The 18,183-nt window shown below is 36.4% G+C and overlaps 1 protein-coding gene across 2 annotated transcripts in view; it reads left to right on the top strand.

The window, feature by feature from the left end:
* CNTNAP2 (contactin associated protein 2) overlaps positions 1–18,183 on the top strand; it is a 1,148,794-nt gene that overhangs the window by 605,126 nt on the left and 525,485 nt on the right. For both annotated transcript variants that reach the window (XM_065830092.2, XM_071804698.1), the window contains exon 9: positions 11,652–11,801. In XM_065830092.2, the coding sequence (XP_065686164.1) occupies positions 11,652–11,801 (150 nt within the window). The remainder of the gene's footprint in view (positions 1–11,651; positions 11,802–18,183) is intronic.

The following is an 18,183-nucleotide window of genomic DNA, read 5'->3' as shown; positions in this document are numbered from 1 at the left end:
GCAAGGGAGAAATTTGTTCTAACGGTGGCTATGGCATAATTGCCTTCAGTTTCAGTTTCTCATAAAGTCAAGGTTCAGTTATTTTCTCCAAGACTGTTACCTCTGGAGACCTAGCAAACCTGAGCTACAGTCTTCCCTTATATGTAATATTATATATTATTATATACACACCTGCAGCTTCTATTATCTAGAAGAGTAACTGCATATGTAAAGCTATTGAATATCTTTTTCTTTCAAGCATGTATGCTGGGCAATGGAGCCATAATTACTGATCAGAGCCAACCTTAACAGATGTAATTGTTTTACTAGGTGCCATTTATCAAGTACTATATTTTTATTTTATGAAGAACTAAAACTTTAAAGAATATATTTTATTAATTACATTCCATGTGCGAACTACAAACCAGTAAGTCTTGAGCTCATAAAGAAATACTCTCTTACACCATCATAGTAGTAGATGCATTTCTTTCTCATTAGTGAATCTCAGTCTCTCTGTTTTACAAAGATCTCCTGGTTTAATTTAGCCACACATAGAACACAATGAGACAGATTCAGCACCAGTGTTGAGAGATTTGCTTCTCTGAGTTCTTCTGGTATCCCCTTAAGGACCTGTATGTACTGTCCTAATTCAGGGGTCCCATCACACACTTAAACCTGTAAAATATGCTAAGTTGTATTGATAAATATTATCTCACGTCATTTTTCAAAATATACATATTTATGAAAAATACACCTTTGTAAGTGTATATTTAAATCCAAAACAGAAAATTCTCTTCAATGCCATTGGTATCTATGCTTTATGCATACGTATAGGAAGACTTCTTCAGAACAGCTGTTACGTATACTTTTTTGTAGCATAGGAGGTGCTGTTAGTATGTTGATTTGGGCTTTGACGATGGTTATCTTGAAATGAGTATTAGAAATTAGTGAGTAAAGGGTAATACTTTTAAGTCAGAGTTCTGATGACCACAAAAGGACAAAAAAAGGCACTTTATAGGTAAGAACAGGGCAATTTTACACACAAGACAGAGAATGCAGTATTTATAATTTTACTAGCTATGCCTCTTTTGTTTTACTCCCATCATCTTTCTATTAAGCAAGGTTTTAAGGGGATTGTACTGTGAATAAAATTTAGAAGAGGTTATAAACATACCGATTTTCTACTCATACAAAGGTGGAGGCAAATATTGAACAAAGGTTAAAGTTACAAAGCAAAAGAATGGGCAGTTTGATTAAACAAATTTACTTCAAGCTCAGGAGGTATTAATTTAATGCAGGTTGACTCCCTCACTCTCAGAACAGATTTGGTAATTATAAGTGGTAAAGTATATATTAATTGAGTTGGGAGCTAATTCTTTTATAATGAAATGCAGTAGCAGTTGTAACTGGGAAAAGCTACTGCCTCTCCATTACAATGGCTTTGATAATCACAGATCAGTAGGTGTGAAAGATGCTGCAGCTCATTCATGCCAGGTCCTTGAAAATTTATGTTTTTGGTCTAAATTCTCAGCTGGTATGGATGCCTGTAGGTTCAGGACTTCAGTAGAGGTGAGGTTTCTCTTAAATTTGAGAAGAAACTTCTTCACAGTGAGGGTGACAGAACACTGGAACAGGCTGCCCAGGGAGGTTGTGGAATCTCCTTCTCTGGAGACATTCAAAACCCGCCTGGACACATTTCTGTGTAACCTCATCTGGGTGTTCCTGCTCTGGCAGGGGGATTGGACTAGGTGATCTTTCAAGGTCACTTCCAATCCCTAATATTCTGTGATTCTGTGGTGGTTGCAATTACATTAACTCCAGCTGAACTCCCTGTAGCTTAAGGACAAAGACATATTTGTGTGGATATTTTTCAATTTTTTAAAATATATATTTATTTATATATTTTATATATTTCTGAGGCACGTGATTTTAAAGTTGTATTGACAACATCACAATTTCAGATCCCTTAACCCCTCTGTTACTAACTAGCAGAGAGAGGTATGACACACATCTGAGGTACATACCACTGTATTTCTCCCATGCCAGCTTTCCCAGTGTCCTACTGGTCGTATTCCTGTCTCTCCTCCATTACAGCTTGTGGATTCAGTCTGGATTTCAAAGGTGGTGGGAAACTTGGTAGAAATTCAGAGTTCCCCTAATGCTGTGATAAGGATCAGCAAAACAAGGCAATATATATTTGAAGAATAGATAGACTGATACCTTTTCAAAGCCATAAGTTTTAGTCATTTAACCTACATGCTCCTGGTTGACAACAGCTAGTGAAATCTGCAGATGAGAGGAAATGCTGCTGTACTGAACTGCTAGGGAAACGGAGGGGCTGGAGACATTTTCAAGTTTCTTTACTAAGAACTTCTTTTATGCTGAAAGGCTGCTTTCATTAGATACTTTCTGCAAAATAAACGCTTTAAAAACCTAGCACAGAGTTCATAGACAGTATACACTTTCTTGGCTTTGAGGTATAACTTGCATTGTCCAAGAGCAATCTGTGAAAGGCAATATTTAGTAAAATGAAAAGTAGTTCTGTGATGCTATCATTTTGATTATGTTTTTATGGTTTTCTTAGAAAGCCAGTGTCTAAGGTCCATATCTTTCTATTGCGGTTCCCTTTGAGACAGAGTATATTTTATTATATCTTATGTATTTAAGCTACTGTGCTCTTATCAAATAAAACATGATGTATACAAATATTTATAGTTAATAAAGTAGATCATTTGAAGTGATCATTATATTAATACTTTACCATGGTTCACTAAGAACTTTTTTTCTTTTTTTTTTTTTTATTTTTCTGTTGACTTTCTGGTTTTGAAAAACATACACCTACTTAACACAAATGAAAAATTAATCTGTGCAAATACATGCAAATGCTTGGGCATATATATGCTTCTTGGGGCAGGGAGGTACCGCTTGAACTTCTCCCATGCAGCAGGTTTAATACCTCACAGAATGCTATGGCAACGTGGTGTTCTGTCACTTTTCTACTTAAGGCTTTTGATAGAAGAGAACAGGCTGTTTTCTTTTAAAAACAAGATCCCAGTGTCCTCAGCATATGCTTTCAACATTTTAGACCTGGCTACATCTGCAGCAGCAAGCAGTGCAGCACCATAGGCATGGACCAGCAGAACAAGAACAGATCATGCTGAGACCTGAAAGTCTGTGCAAGGTCATTTGTACCCGTGAGACTGGAGCTTGTCAGTTTGGATTTAAGTTTCATCTGAAGGAAATTCAATCCTCAAGTGTTGAGAGTGATGGTAATACAAAGCAAGGTCCACTATGTTGGGCAATTGTGAGATTTGCTTTACACACACACTCCAGCACCAAACTAAAAACTAAATGTAGTTTACATGTAAACTTCTACCTCTACCTCTGTAGTGTCTGGTTCATGCACAAAACTGCCTTGTGCTGCATGAAGCTCACTGCTTTTATGGCTGAAGAACTGGCCTAAAGCAAGGTTAAGTCCAGATTCAAGCTGTCATTAATAGGGTCTCAACCGCACAGCATCTGTTATTCAAAGAAAATCAGTCAGTAACACTGGTTCTGGCAGTGGAGATTTTCAAGTTTAAAGAAAAATGATTTAATGTAGTTTTAGTTTAATGTAAAATAGATCATGAAGAAACACTAATAGATTGATCATTGGTATTTGCTAGATTATGTCCACATTTAGTTTGTTTGGTTCTTTTTCTAGTGGGGAGCAGTGGGTTTGTTTTTTCTACAGTTCATGGCTCTGACAGAAGCAGCGGTTCAGCTAAATTCTTGTAAAAAGTACTCTATTGTGTTTAGAAGAAAAAGTGCAATGTTTCTACTATTTACTATGAGGCATATGTACAATGAAGATAAAATTATAAAAAGAATTTTTGTATAATAGGATTAAGACATGAATAGGGCTGCTATATGAATTTCCTTTCAGAAAATCTTGTGCCTAGAGGTTTGTAGAACTTCTAAACGGGAGCATAATTAAAGTGTTACAGGTGCTAATTTAAAAGTATTGTCAAATGAACAACATAATGCTCTTGTAGTGTAATACAAGGCGAAAAACCTCAATCACCTCTTCCTCCAATATATGCTTCACACTCTCAATCATGCATTGATGGCTGCTAGAAAATGTGCATCAAAATAACTGTGGATGTCTGAGACATACTCAGGCTGCAATTTGGCAAAGTACTTGAATATGTGCATGGCTTTTACACCCTTGAGTGATGTCCTACTAAAATATGTTTTAAAATATTCTTCCTGATTCAGAGCCATTGCAAGGAAGCTTGTCTCAGCAATTTCAGTATCAAAACAAAGTTACATTTAATTTTTGCCGTTGGTCAGAAAATGTCAACTTATTTTTAATTATGTGGAGTTTTTTTCTGCTTTTGGTATCTGCTTTTGCTTACCAATATAACCCACCAAGTTCTGTTTTGTTTGTAATTTTCTGTTTAAGGCAAAGTGAAAGTGTTCAAGTTGGGCACCTGTGAGAAAAGCTAGGGAAATAAAAATTTGTTAGTGCTCCTTTTCACTGAATACTTCAGCGTTATTCCTGTCTAGAATATCTAGTTATTTTATTTTTATGTATTTTTTATCCAGCATAAATGTGCAAAGTATAAGCACTGTCATGCTTCTGTAGATGTTTGAACTTCATGAGTCCAAATATAAGAAAAAGCAAAGTAGATTACCTGCTGTATTTTTTTTCACAATTTAGCCATCTAAATAATAAATATACAGTAAGTATTATAAATAATGGTAGTGATACAGAAGGGCTTCAAATTCAGAAAGGTCTCCCTCCAAAAAAACCTAAATCAGTGTATCTAATATGAGTAAATATCCCAGAATAATAGTCATCAAACAAATACATTTAAGTTTCATAAGATGAAAATGAAAGTTCTGGTTAGCTCATTTAAATAAAAAATATAAAGATGCTGAGCATATAATAATGATAATAATTCAGTGCATAATGGTATCTGGCAGGTGACTGTAAAAACTGTAAAATGAAGTTAAAGCTCTGTAAGTATAATGCCATTTCTAAGAAGTTTTATTTCCTATAATTCACAAGAAAAAAAAAATAAACCCTTTTCTAGAAAGAACCTGTAGGTTTCTTATATGAAATGTGTATACTGCATAAAAAGTAGTTCAATTACCCATTTTGGTAAGGATCATTTAAATTCTTTGAAACCTAAGAACAGATGAGATTTTGCATGTTTGTGGCTTTAAATACATAAAGAAAGTTGATTGTGTTCTGTGTACTCTTAAAGATGTGCATAACTGTTTTCAACCCTAAAAGATGATGATATATTATCTAGATATGGGTCGCAATGCTATGTATTAATTATAGAGTTGTTAGTTTAAAAAAATCCAAACCAAACCAAACCAAAACCAAACCAACCAATCAAACAAAAACCCACAAAAACCCCAAACCATAAACCAAACCAAACCACCACCACAACAACAAAATATTAAAAAAACAAACAAACAAACAAACAAACAACCCAAAAACAAAAAAACCCCACAGATAAAGCTAAATGCTGACACGGAAAGAGTTTTGAGGAAGTTAGGAACAGTTATGCAAAGTAACTGATGGGCGGCCATAGTCTGTTTCTTAATAAAGATTAATCCTGGAGCTATTCATTGAGATTATTACCCTTGAGCATGTACAAAATCCCATGCAATCCAGGGCACTAGACTACATTGTAAGAGACAACATTTTCTGACTTGACATGGCCTAGAATAGAGGAAGGAGGCAGTGGAAAAAGATGTATTTGTTCATTAAAAACAGCATCCTTTCTGCAAGCTGAAACACACACAGAAATTACAATTTCCAAGTCTATATATTTTCTTATCTAAGGCACAATAACACTAATTTTTTTTTTTCCTAAGAATGAAGAATGTGGGAGGAAGAGCAGTGAGAGGAGAGGAAAAAGCCTGTGCTTGAAAAGCTAAAATTGTTTCAACAGTTGCATGCGTTTCTATAAGTGTCTAAGCTTAGAATTTACAAAACATTATTTTTTCTGTCATTCAAGGATAAACAGTCTTTCATCTGCTTTTATTGGTTTTCAGTAAAAGGCAGAACAAAAAAATCATTATAAATTTGACCATTATTTGCCAGGTTTATGGTGCATTTTATTAAAATCATCAGTAGTCAAGCTTCTTATAAAAATAGGTTTTAATGTCATAGAGAGTCTGTAGCATTGTAGTTGTATGTTTGCTGTATTTTCAGCTTATTGCACAACAGTTATAACTATGGAAACAGGAAAATTACTTCTTTTTTTTAATACATCCTACATATACAAGGCTAGAGATGTATTTAAAGCTATATGTTCATCTTCTGGCTTTAGCTTGCACAGAAAAGTCAGTATAAATAAAATATCAACAACTGGCAAAATTTTGGCATGTTTCCTACTATTCACCTTAAAAAAAGAACTGCGAGGTGAAACATGAGGAGAAAATTTGTCGTAAGTGTTTTGTTTTTGTTGGAGAACAGGGTTTTCCATCATTAAAATCCGTTCAAGGACTACATTTGCCACTGTCTGACCTTACTGATCATCTGGATAGCTGAAAAATGAATAAAACTAAACATGAAAAGAACTTTCTTGAATCACGAATCTGAGAACAGATTATATAGTTAGACTGCTCATTCCATAAACTATCTAGATCATTTCCATAGCAAGAGCTGTGGTTTTGTTTCTCCAGTTTAAAAATACGATTTGCTACACACAGAAGAGCATGTGTCTTCTAATTACATCATGGTGATTTTTTTTTTCCCTGATTGAATATTAATGGCATATATTGCTGTCTATTTGAACACAGACGAATGTTTCAAACAAAATATTGCTGGCTTGTTTTCTTTTAGTCAGAGATACTGGTGTGAAATTGTATGGAATTAGCGAAGGATTAGACAGGAATAGCAACTACCCCACTATCCTCAGATGAAACATGGTGCTGGCTGGCTCAAGTTCAAACTTCTCCCTCTGCCTTCAGCCAGGTGGGTGTTGCCATCAGCAGTGAAACTTTGACTGGATTGCTGGTCCACACAGTCATTGCTGAATACCCACTAAAGCCTCCTTGTTTCCAGCACCCCTGAAGTTTGTTTATGTGTCTGCTCCCTCTTCTGCTCTGGAGTCTCCACATCCTGAGTACTGAGGGTTTCATCTCCTAATAAGAATTTACAAAATTACAATATAAAATATTTACACAAGAGTAGGAACTGAAGACCTTGTATGCAGCTGCATAGCCTTACATTGCTTTAGTGCTTTACAGAATGCTAATGATACTATTATTTCCCCGTTTTATTCTTAATGTTTTTAACTGAATTTTTGATTACAGTTATGTATCAAAATAATGTTGAAGCTCAGTTCTGATGTAGCAGATGTTATGCTGTTGACTTCAAAAGAGTTTTGTCCATTTGTATCAGCAGAGGCTATGGTCTAGCACTCATTAATAGCCACTGCATGGGTCAGTACCCTTTACAGGAAGATGTGATCGCACTAAATTAACGACAGAAGAATTTGAGATTTTTGCTGCTATATTTTTCTTCAAGGCATAAATCAACCAGATGTTATCCTTCTAAGTTCTTAATTACGTATTAAACACCTGTACCTTTTTTTGGTATTCATTAATCCAGTCCTTCTTTCATGTCTGTAATAAGCAAAACACCTGTTTCATCTTGTTCAAAGTGCTTACCTCAAAAGTCCTGCTTTTAAAATAATGTCATTTAAATAGCAGGAAGTTGTAGCGGTAGCAGTAAGAAAAAAAAAGAATGCAAATAAATATATGTATCAGTTCAGATGAGAGAGATTGAACTATAATGAGAAATCGTTGTGAATTTGAGATGTTGTCCATTCTAAACATTCCAGCTGAAAATTATTTTAACAGAAAGAGACATTCTATTCTTAATATTGGGTCATGGTTTCCAGAAAGAAGACAGCGTTAGCTCTCAGTCATTTTGTACTCAATACAGTGAAGAGTTCATACAATACAGCAGAAACAGTGTGATCTTTCAGGAATTGACAAGAACAATGCCAACTTGTAGGGGCAAATATTTTTAATACAGGCAAAATACCAGTGCTTCTCCAATGATGCCTTTAGGAAGCACCTTACAGACAGCAACATGTCCCATTAGTATATTTTGCTAAAAGATGCACACACATAGCATGCATGGAATTAGTTTTTGCTGGAAACCTGCAGCTTTCCTCATGCTGTTTTCTGTTAGGTCTGCTCAGCAGATCCACCTGCTCCACTGATCCACCTTTCCTCTGGCTGCTTCTTGCCTTCAGTCTTTGCAATCTTTGCAGTCTTTGTTCAGTTTTTCAGTGTGGTGCTAGTGAGCTTGGGGTGTTTTCACTGGAAACTGGGAGAGTGTACCACAGATACCACTAGGAGTAACTGTGCACTTCTTAGCCCGGTGTATTGTGCACCATTTTCACTTGTTAATTCAGCAGATAGCATCACTGGTTTCTGTGCTTTAAGAATGTTTTAGGACTTTCTGAGATGTGCAATACTCCATGTTGAGGTGGACAAATAGTTCCACCCCCCCCCCCAAAAAAAAAAAAAAAAGTGTGCAGAGGCTCAAATTCACAAATTGGTTGTGATATAAACGATTGCTTGCCCTTTTTTTGTTTGTTTGTTCCTCAGTATTTTTAGGCCATTTGTTCAGGGAGAAGCTGAGTTGAGTTAATTTCTTTCCTTTTTTACATATCACACTTCCTAAAAAGAGGAGGCTGAACTCTCTGATAAAGATTAGTCAGGGAGTAAAGCATACAGAAATAATGAGCTACATAGTCTGATGCATGAGATTGTCTCTTTAGCCTGCATACATAATTCCAGTCCTTGTTCTAGTGTTATTTAAAATGTCACAGAAGAACAACATGGGTATTGTGAGACTAACCTATTCAGTGTGTACAGAGCAGACCAAAGTATGCAGTAAAAAATACACATTAAAATAACTAGCGTTTTTTGGATCTTCTCTGATGTTCAATTTTAAACAATATTCTCATTAGCACCATCAGTTAATTCTGATAAATTCTTCAAGAGGTGAGGGTGGCAAACTAAAGCTTAATATAAGAAATACAGTGAACTTCCAATTTCGTGGCATAACCACCTGTCTTTAGCTCCATCAGTTATGGTGGGCAGACACCCAGCCAGCCACCTCACCAGGACAGTGGAAGAACAGAGGATTGAGAAGCTCATGGAACAAGATGAAGACAGAGAGGTCATGTACTGATTGTGGTTGCAAATAAAATAAACTCAACTTGGGGAACCTCTGCGGGGGGCGGCTGGAGCCCCTCCTGCCGCTCTCCCCGCGGGACTCTCAGGGCTGGTTCTCACACTTTTCCCCTCAGCCCTCCCCGCGAGCAGCGTTTTCCCTTTCTCAGCGGCGCTTTCCCCGAGGCGCCCGCCCGTGTCTGAGGGGCTCGGCTGTGCCCTGCGCTGGGGCTGCTGGAGCCGCCTGTGCCCGGACTGGGGCGGCCCGGCCCATTCAGTGAGCCGGAGGAGCCATCAGTGAGGGGAGCCTCACTGAGACCCCACAAAGACAGCGGGACCCGCTGCCGGCACCAGGTAAAGTTTTCTGTGTAAGTTTATATCGAATTCTGTTTAAATTGGCTAGAAGGCTTTGTCTATTCGGTGAACTCGAAAAAAAAATATCAAAGTCGGAACAACGGCGACCTTGAAAGCCATTAGCGTGAAAGCTTTAAGAGACATTCGGTATATAAATCCATCAGACGCCACTACAAGTTCAGTCCAGAAGCAAGAGAAAACAGTGGCCTCTTGGATGGTGGTTGGAGGTGGCCATGTTTGGAAGAACCCCCTGGCGGTGTGAGATCATTTCTTTAGTCACAGTTGGTTACGGTGCTTATCTTTTGATGGAACACAAATGCTGGTGCGAGGTGGGCTGACACTTTCTTACCTAATGCCCTGTTGTTTCTTGGTTTCTGCAACATCCGCCTTTCCAGGGAGTGCTTTAGACATTCCTTCCCCTGGACTCACTGATGAACAGTCCATGCCACCATTTTCTTCCCTCCTCTTCTAATAGCCTAGTTTTAATCTTGTCCAGTCATTGTTACTCAGTTTAAGGCAGTACTGAATACCTCAATAAAAACTGACATTGATTTTTTAATGATAGGTCATCTCAAGCTCGAAAATTGGGATTTTAAGTACGTTCTGGTAAACGTCAGATGCAGAAATACACACTGTAACAATTTTGGTTTGGAACACTGTAAGAAGGCGTATCTTCTTTTCCTTTCTGAATTTATTATCAGTAGAAATTAATATTATTTCTATTATAATTATGTATTCTTATGTTTCCTCTTTGTTTGTCAAGTGTAATGAAAATGAAAAAGGAGCTCACAAACAGAAATAAAACTTTTCTCGTGTTTAGTGTATTAGGTCTTTCCTCTCTTCTTACACTAGACTGAAAAAGATTCAGTAGAAACATTTCTTACTGATACCTTTCTTTTTAAGATGCTTTTGCGACTTTTATTCACACTAATCAATATTCCGAGAGTATTCCAAGGTATAACACTCCATAGTATTTCAGGATTTGTATCTTAAACATGTGGAAGCTGGGGGAAAAAATATTAATTAAATGTATAGATACATCTGTTTGCCATTAATGTTATTCCTTGTTCATAGAAGATAACATTCTTTTGAATATTTGGACAGTTTATCTTCCATTATACTTCTGCTGATACTGTGCATCCCACTTAATTTTAGAAACAATGCATTGCGTTGTAATTTTTTTTTTTGTCAAATGACATTTTGCTAAGATGACTTAGCACCTTTCTCTAGGTTGACAAAATGGCACTTTTAAGAGGTACCATAATTTGGAATTTACTTTTAATAGAGTGTTTGCTACTTAACTTGCTGACCCCACATAACCTGCCTGCATGAGAATGACCCAGACAAACTGGTACTCTTTCTGTCTTCTTTAATGACAGCTTAACATGCCACACAAACTGCTTCCTGTCAGCTGCTAGAAACAGTGTGTCATGAGAAGTATATAAACTGTGTGTTTTTAAAAGTTATGAATGAATGAACAGGTCCATCTGCTTCAGTGCTGCCAGTATTGGGAGGATGGTGCTCCCCTAAGATTGCGGTTCTTGGCAGACGTTTGCTGATTTTGCAGTGCCTCTGTGATAATGTCTTCATCTTCTGTGACTAGCCCCACATCCCAGTGACAGGATTAGCTGTGAACTCACCTTTCACAGGAGCCTTTCCCCCTCCTACTTTTTCCAGCCCTTTTCTTGGAAATATCGAGCTTTTGATGAAGGCAGCAATCACAAGCATAATATGGCCTTTGGGCTTGTTACTCACTATAGTTAAATGGATTATTAATGTTTCCTTTTGAACTTGATCATAGAAACAATTAAGAGATATTCTTTATTAGTAAAATGCAGGCTATGCCCTTTTGATGGGAAAGGTGAGTGATAACATCTGTAGTTTATGCAGTTATACCTGACAGCATGGATACTTCTGTAGCTCCAAGACGGGTATTTATGACATAGTAGTATTTTTTTTGGTGGTAGTTACTTTAATAACAATGCCTTGTTATCACACTAAAAGTATTTCATTTCTGCATCATTAAACCTTACATAATGAGTCTAACAGACACACAAAACACTTAAAGGTAATTAATATTGAACTAAGTAAAATGTTCCAATGTTTTTTGTTTTTCATAGGCTCTGGTCTCAATGATGGGCAGTGGCATGAAGTCCGATTCCTAGCTAAGGAAAATTTTGCTATCCTCACCATTGATGGCGATGAAGCTTCAGCTGTTCGAACAAACAGCCCTCTACAAGTTAAGACTGGAGAGAAATATTTCTTTGGAGGTAAAAAATATCAAAATAAATATCAGCTTAAGCTGTTCTTGTATTTTACTTTACATAATAGGTGAAATGAAGCTTGGAATGTAACTCGAATGTAATTCGTTCATGTAAATCTTAATATGGCTAAAATGGCTAGGTTCATGTTTTTTCCTCTAACTCATCTATGTTAGTATTTATGAAAATCAAAAAAAGACCGTCAAAACTCTTGGATATTTTAAATGTATGTTTAAATTTCTATATTAGAAAGCCTATGTAGGATGCCAAAAATATTTTTGATTCAGTACTATCTTAAAGGGGAAGGTCATTAAGGGTTTTTTCACTAAAGTGTAAGTATTATTTTTCATACTGCTAGCCTTTTTTTTTTAAACAGGCAATTCAGCAGTGAACTGCAGTCTTTGTTCAAGCAGAATTCTCAGTGAGCTCAGATGCTAAGATTAAATAAAAGTTGTAAGTTGTACTTTTGAAGTGTCCCACACATGTGAGGTTGCATATGAAAGATAACACAGATTTTTAAAGTAGAATTTATCGGTGTTGGAAACAGATTTTTTCAAACTTAGAAGGCGCATATCTGATAAAAAATAAATGTGACAGCATAAACAGTCATAACACTACCCAAATGAAAAAAAAAAAAAAAGATTAGTGGTATATGAAGCACCCTAAGTAGAAAGGGAAAAAAATCCTTTAAAGGTTATTCTTATTTCATTATATCCTATCAGTGGAATCATTAAATATACATATGGAAATCAGTATTTAAATAATGTTACAAAACTAATATGTAGTTAATTAAAAATAGATTATAATCCTGCGGAGACTGATGACACACACTTCCAGGAAACATTGTGGTGATGATGATAACACAATCTAAGACAAATATTACAAATTAAAGCTGATCTGTCACAAGAAGTAAACCTGTTACTGCAACATGCGTCGTTTCCAATATCCTCAGTTCACCTACTATCCTGATAGCTTTTTAGCATATTGGCTCAAATAGAGAGTTTTAGCATAGCCAGTTGCCACATGATAAAGCTTGAAAGTTTTTTTGTCAAACCATTCTACCTTCAATTTGTCAGAACAGTCTGAGACATTTTCATTAAATGAGGTTGTTAAGCATACATAGGAGAAAATGGAAGAAATGGCATACATAATACATGCAGTGTTAAATTCTGTTAATTTTCATAGGTAAAATCTCCAGACCATTATTTCATTTCTGAAGAGAGAGTGATTGATTTCTTCTGAAATGCCTTTTACCTCTGAGTCTCTGTTTGTGAGGGATAGATTGTCTGGTCTCTCCAGGTAGTTTTTATACCTTTTCTCAGTCAAAATACAGGTTGAATTTTTTGTCATTTCAGTTGGATTCTGAAATCTGCTTGACTTGTAATTGTTGACCTGTACTTTATAATTCCAGCATCCTTCCTTAAAAAAAGTGTGCATGAAGATATTGTTCTAGTGGGATATGAAAGTCTATCGTGAATTTCCTGAAGTGTTGTACCCACAGCTGTTCACCCAAATACATGGTCCCTTTGCATAAACTAGGGTTGTTTTATTTTTTTGTTTTTCCTTATGTTTTCTAATCTGAAAGGTCTTCTAAAGGTCTATCAAAAGAGTAACGGTATCCTAACCTTCATGTCCAATTTTCTTTCAAAATAAGAAGTTCGCATTTGCAACACTACTCTTTTGTATTTTAAGTCTTTCAAGCTGTGAATCTGAGGAAGCTTCATTTCTGACTTGGATCTGAGGAAGAATCTTCTTCTCAGTGAGGGTAACAGAACGCTGGAACAGGCTGCCCAGGAAGGGTGTGGAGTCTCCATCTCTGGAGACATTCAAAACCCGCCTGGACACATCCCTGTGTAACCTCATCTGGGTGTTCTAGGTGTTCCTGCTCTGACAGGGTGATTGGACTAGATGATCTTTCAAGGTCCCTTCCAATCCCTAACATTCTGTGATTCTGTGAATCCTTTTTAGTATGCTCCCACATTAATATTTCTATATATATGTTAGTTATTTTGCTATATATATCTGTGAATTAGAGATTAATTGCAACTTAAAGCCAATCTTTTGGATGTATATTAGAAACCTAATCTTGGTATTCATGATCTGCATCTTATAGGCAAATGTGGTTTTGTTCTATTCCCTCTGTATGTATGTGTTTCTCCAAATTTTTCTTAATAAGCACTTCAAGTTATGGCTGTTAGTAAATAATATTCGCAAGAAGAGTATGTAGAGGCAAAAATCGTGAAGAACTTCAAACATTCGCACCACTTGGTAATTGTCATCAGAGAAGATGTTTTCATTAGTTTCATTAGGAATAAATTCAGATAAGAAAGTGTCAAATACTTTTTTATGCAAATATGCATAATTGGTTAGGAATTCGACAACTGCCTCTTGAATCCACAGGATATTTGTGGGTTTTTTGCAAACGGCTAGGTGGCTAGCAAAAAGAATTGATGATGATAAATTTTCAATGTGAAAAGGAATCCATTAAATTCCTTTGCTAGAGATCTGAATACAATCAGGTATTTTTACTATTAAACATTTTTATTATTAAAATTCAAACATATATCACAGATGCAGAAGTTAAATGATCAGTTTTAAAGACAGCAGTGCTATGATATTAATACTATCCTACTGCTATATTTCCCGCTCTTCCAAAATAGTGAGAAAGCTTAGTCCATTGAGCTTTCAGAGAGCTTGTACAGGATTTCTAGAAGTCTCTGAGTACATACACTCTTCCGATTTAAATTTTCCTAATTCGTCGTTGAAAGACATACCACATGTGTGCAAATGTTTTCTTCTCCAAACTTTCCTTTTACCTGATGTCAAAATAAGGGTGCCACTTTATATTCTGGTCTCCCAATGTCAATATAGCAAATACAAACTATAGGCAATGATGTTGTCTTTGCTGAAGAAAAGATTTAAAGGTTGCATTTCAGCACTGCAGTACAATATTTTTTCAAAAATAGATTGGGGAATTTATAGAGAAAAGTAATTCCAATAAAATGGGTATTGCCTCAAAGTAGTAAGGCAGACACTAGGTAGACCTTTTATGTGAAAATAACTGCAGCTTTTACTGCAAGAAAAGTACCACATATTTGAATGTGAATTCTTGAGAAAGTGTCTTTTTCAGAAAAAATATAGTTTTCATATATTTTTGTCATAACATTACACTAGTAATATCCCATGATATTAGTTTTATAATAAAATAGACAATTATCAAAATTAGGAATAGAATAAAGGTTGAGTGGGGAAGGAGAACTTCACTATGCCAAATGTATTGATAAAATATTCTAGACAAACAAAAAACATTAAGCTGACTTTTACACAGGTAGGTTAGCAGTCATGTCTGGAAAAATCCTTAGTTTTACTTGATTTTACTCAGTATATTTTGATGAGAACTTGATAATGACTCAGCCCACTGCAACTACATAATTAATAAGAGGAATACAGAGATACAGGACAGTCGTGCATTTACTCTTAGCATTAGAAATTTTGGCACAGACAGGAACAAGCCTGTGAGCCAGAGTGCTCTTTCCCTCTGTGCATGCAAACGGGTACAGTGAGGGCCTGCTGAATGCTGTTTAGACACTAAAGGTGTTGACAAAAGAATTGCTCGTTTGGACAACAAGTGGTGTACTGGGGCAGGTTAGTCACCCTCTCTGTCTACTAGCAGCCTCCTGCTACATTTTGAGAAAGTTGGTCTTTTAGAGGAACCAGACCTGATTGACACTGTTTCCCTCAAAAACTTGTTCCTAAATGTGTTCTGGTTATCCCTTACTTTATTCATTCATTTGAATAGAAATGCTTGTCATTGACCACCAAACCCAGATTTTTACATCTACAGCAATATTTGAATAAAGGAAATATGGAAATCAAAAGAACTAGCTTTCTTTTCCAGTTTTGAAAAACATGACTAAATCATGAGAGTAAAACATAAGAGGATTCTTTATTTCTCTGTCAGAGAATAAATCAGGTTCAGTACTATTGTAGTTTTTAGTTTTTTTTTTCTTCCTTAGTGCCTCTCCTAGGCTGTCTCCTAGCACTACTAAGAATCTCCCAAGGGACAAACAGCAATGATGTTTTATTCAAGCCTCAGAGTTAGGGGTAGCTGTGCTAAACATCAGGCATATGTGGAGATTGTGTGCATGTGTGCTGGTGGATGTGAGAGGGTGGGTGCTAATTGCTGATTACACCTCTGTATAACTATTCTCTCCCCACAGGTTTTATTTCCCTTCTCTTTCTTGTCTTGAACTTGTTGTTTTCGAAATAAGTGAGCTTCCTTTCTGTAGTAAGCTCTAGAGAATGATGTTTCTTTGTTGTTTCCAGTTATCTGCATAAAACAAAAAAGCAGAACAGAGAAAGTGAATCATGGAGTGCAAATGAGTCCATTAACCTCATTTACAGTGTTGGAGATAAGGGGCTTTTGTGAGGTGTCTTAAGCTTGCACCAAACCACCTAATAGCTGCCTAGTGCCCAGAGGAAATACTCGATTAGAGATCAAATTTTGACTTGTTTCTATTTTACAGCTTTTCTTTTTAATTGTGTCTGCTTTCCCTCTCCTTTCCACTTGCTTAAGGACAGGAGAGTTTTTAGTATGAGTAATAAATCTTCATTGAGAACAAAGGTATGCAGTGAGCATCTGTCAATCCATTGTGTGCTGCTTTTTCTGACAAGCAAAGATGAATGGACTATGCAGTAACTTTCCTGTGGGACACCAGACTATTGCATATAGAAAGCCCTTCCTTTCTGTACGACTGTACAAAATGTATGGAGTCTTGTCCCTGGAATAGAATTCATTTGTTTCTGAAAGTTATGTTGGTCTAAAATGCCATACAATTAGAGGTGGTGGAAGGAAGAGGGAGGAGGGAAATCAAGTAAAAGAGACAAAATACCTTCCTCTGTTTTACATGTACTGGGCTCTTCTGTGTGTGAATCTTCCTTTCTTAAAACCTGTCATTTATAACCAAAGCTTTTGGTGGTGTGTCTACATTTTTTAATCAATTTATCCGTTGTTACCATTGGGCAAATTGGTCATTAACAGCTGATATAGTTGTGGTCGGACTTCCTAGGTAGTGCCACAGGGATTTTAAAAACACTCAGGCTATCATAATTGTAACTATTGTCAGAAAGGGGGCATGGGATTTTTTTTGTAGCTCAAATTCAAATCTGTTTAGCAAAACTGAAGTTATATGTTACCTAATAAATGAAATTAAAGACCCAGCTGACATCACTCTCTCAAGCCTGAAGCTTCTCACATCTCAGTAAGTGACAATGATGTTGTATTTGTATTTCTGCATGTTGATCAGATTTTTAATGTCAGGACTTCAGTTTTGGTGGCCACTTGTTTCTTTTACATGTATAACCACAATGTAGCATGGTCAAATTTGCATTTTTTGTGGAAAGAGTGCTTTCAGGGTGGTTTGAAATCTTTCTTCTCATGATCATGGCTCTACCGTAAGCTCAAATACAAATCCTTGAGGAGAACACAAAGCAACTCAAAACAACTCAGACTGCAGTGGAATTTTGTGTATCCTCAGCACTTATCTTCAGGAATCCTCCCAGGTCAGTCCTACAAAATTCTGATAAACAGAAGAAATTGAAATAAAATAATTGGAATGGGTTGTGGTTTTTAACAACCCTCATGCTTTGGATTGTTAAATCCAGAATGTTTATAAGTCAATAGATGAGTAAAGAGTGCAGATGTGCAGAATATATAAACCTGAGTAAAGCAAGGAAGGGGTTTTGTTTTGAGAAAAGAAAAGAGAAAAAAGAAAAAAGAGGCAGGCAATTATGGGCACCTATGCCAATGCTCTTCAGTACATGATTCAAATTCACTGTTATCTGTTCTCTCCCATGATGAGCAATGGAACAGCTGAATTCACATTCCTTTTATACAGCTGACAACACTGAAAGTAGTTGATCAACACTGCCCATTAATGCTTTGAGTTTTATGCTTTTTTCATCATGTTTAAAGTTTTGTTTATTTCATTCAGATTATTTGAATGTTAGACAAATGAGACCAGGCAGTATAATGGTGACATTCTGTGGTTAATTTTCAGTAATGTCAGTAGTATTGTTAGTGATGGTAGAGTGTGGCAATCCACCAGCACCTCGTATGCAACAGTACAAGCAGAAATGCTGCAAATAGGTTGATCTCCCGGAGGAAGACAGTTGCAGGCAGAAGGCTGATCCTCTGTGCAAGCAAATAGATCAAGGTCAAATGTATGATAATGTGGTGTTGGAATGGATATATGGGAGCATGAGTCTTTCTGGCATAACTTCAGCTTTTGAGCAAAAGCCTGTTAGAGGTAGAGAAATGTCTGCCCACTGAAAAATGAATGAATGAAGTTTTTAGATGTGCTCTCCTTGTTATACAACATAAATCTCTTGC

This window comes from Patagioenas fasciata, chromosome 2 (assembly GCF_037038585.1).
Source record: "Patagioenas fasciata isolate bPatFas1 chromosome 2, bPatFas1.hap1, whole genome shotgun sequence".
Taxonomy (NCBI): domain Eukaryota; kingdom Metazoa; phylum Chordata; class Aves; order Columbiformes; family Columbidae; genus Patagioenas; species Patagioenas fasciata.
This window is presented reverse-complemented; position numbering and strand designations above follow the sequence as displayed.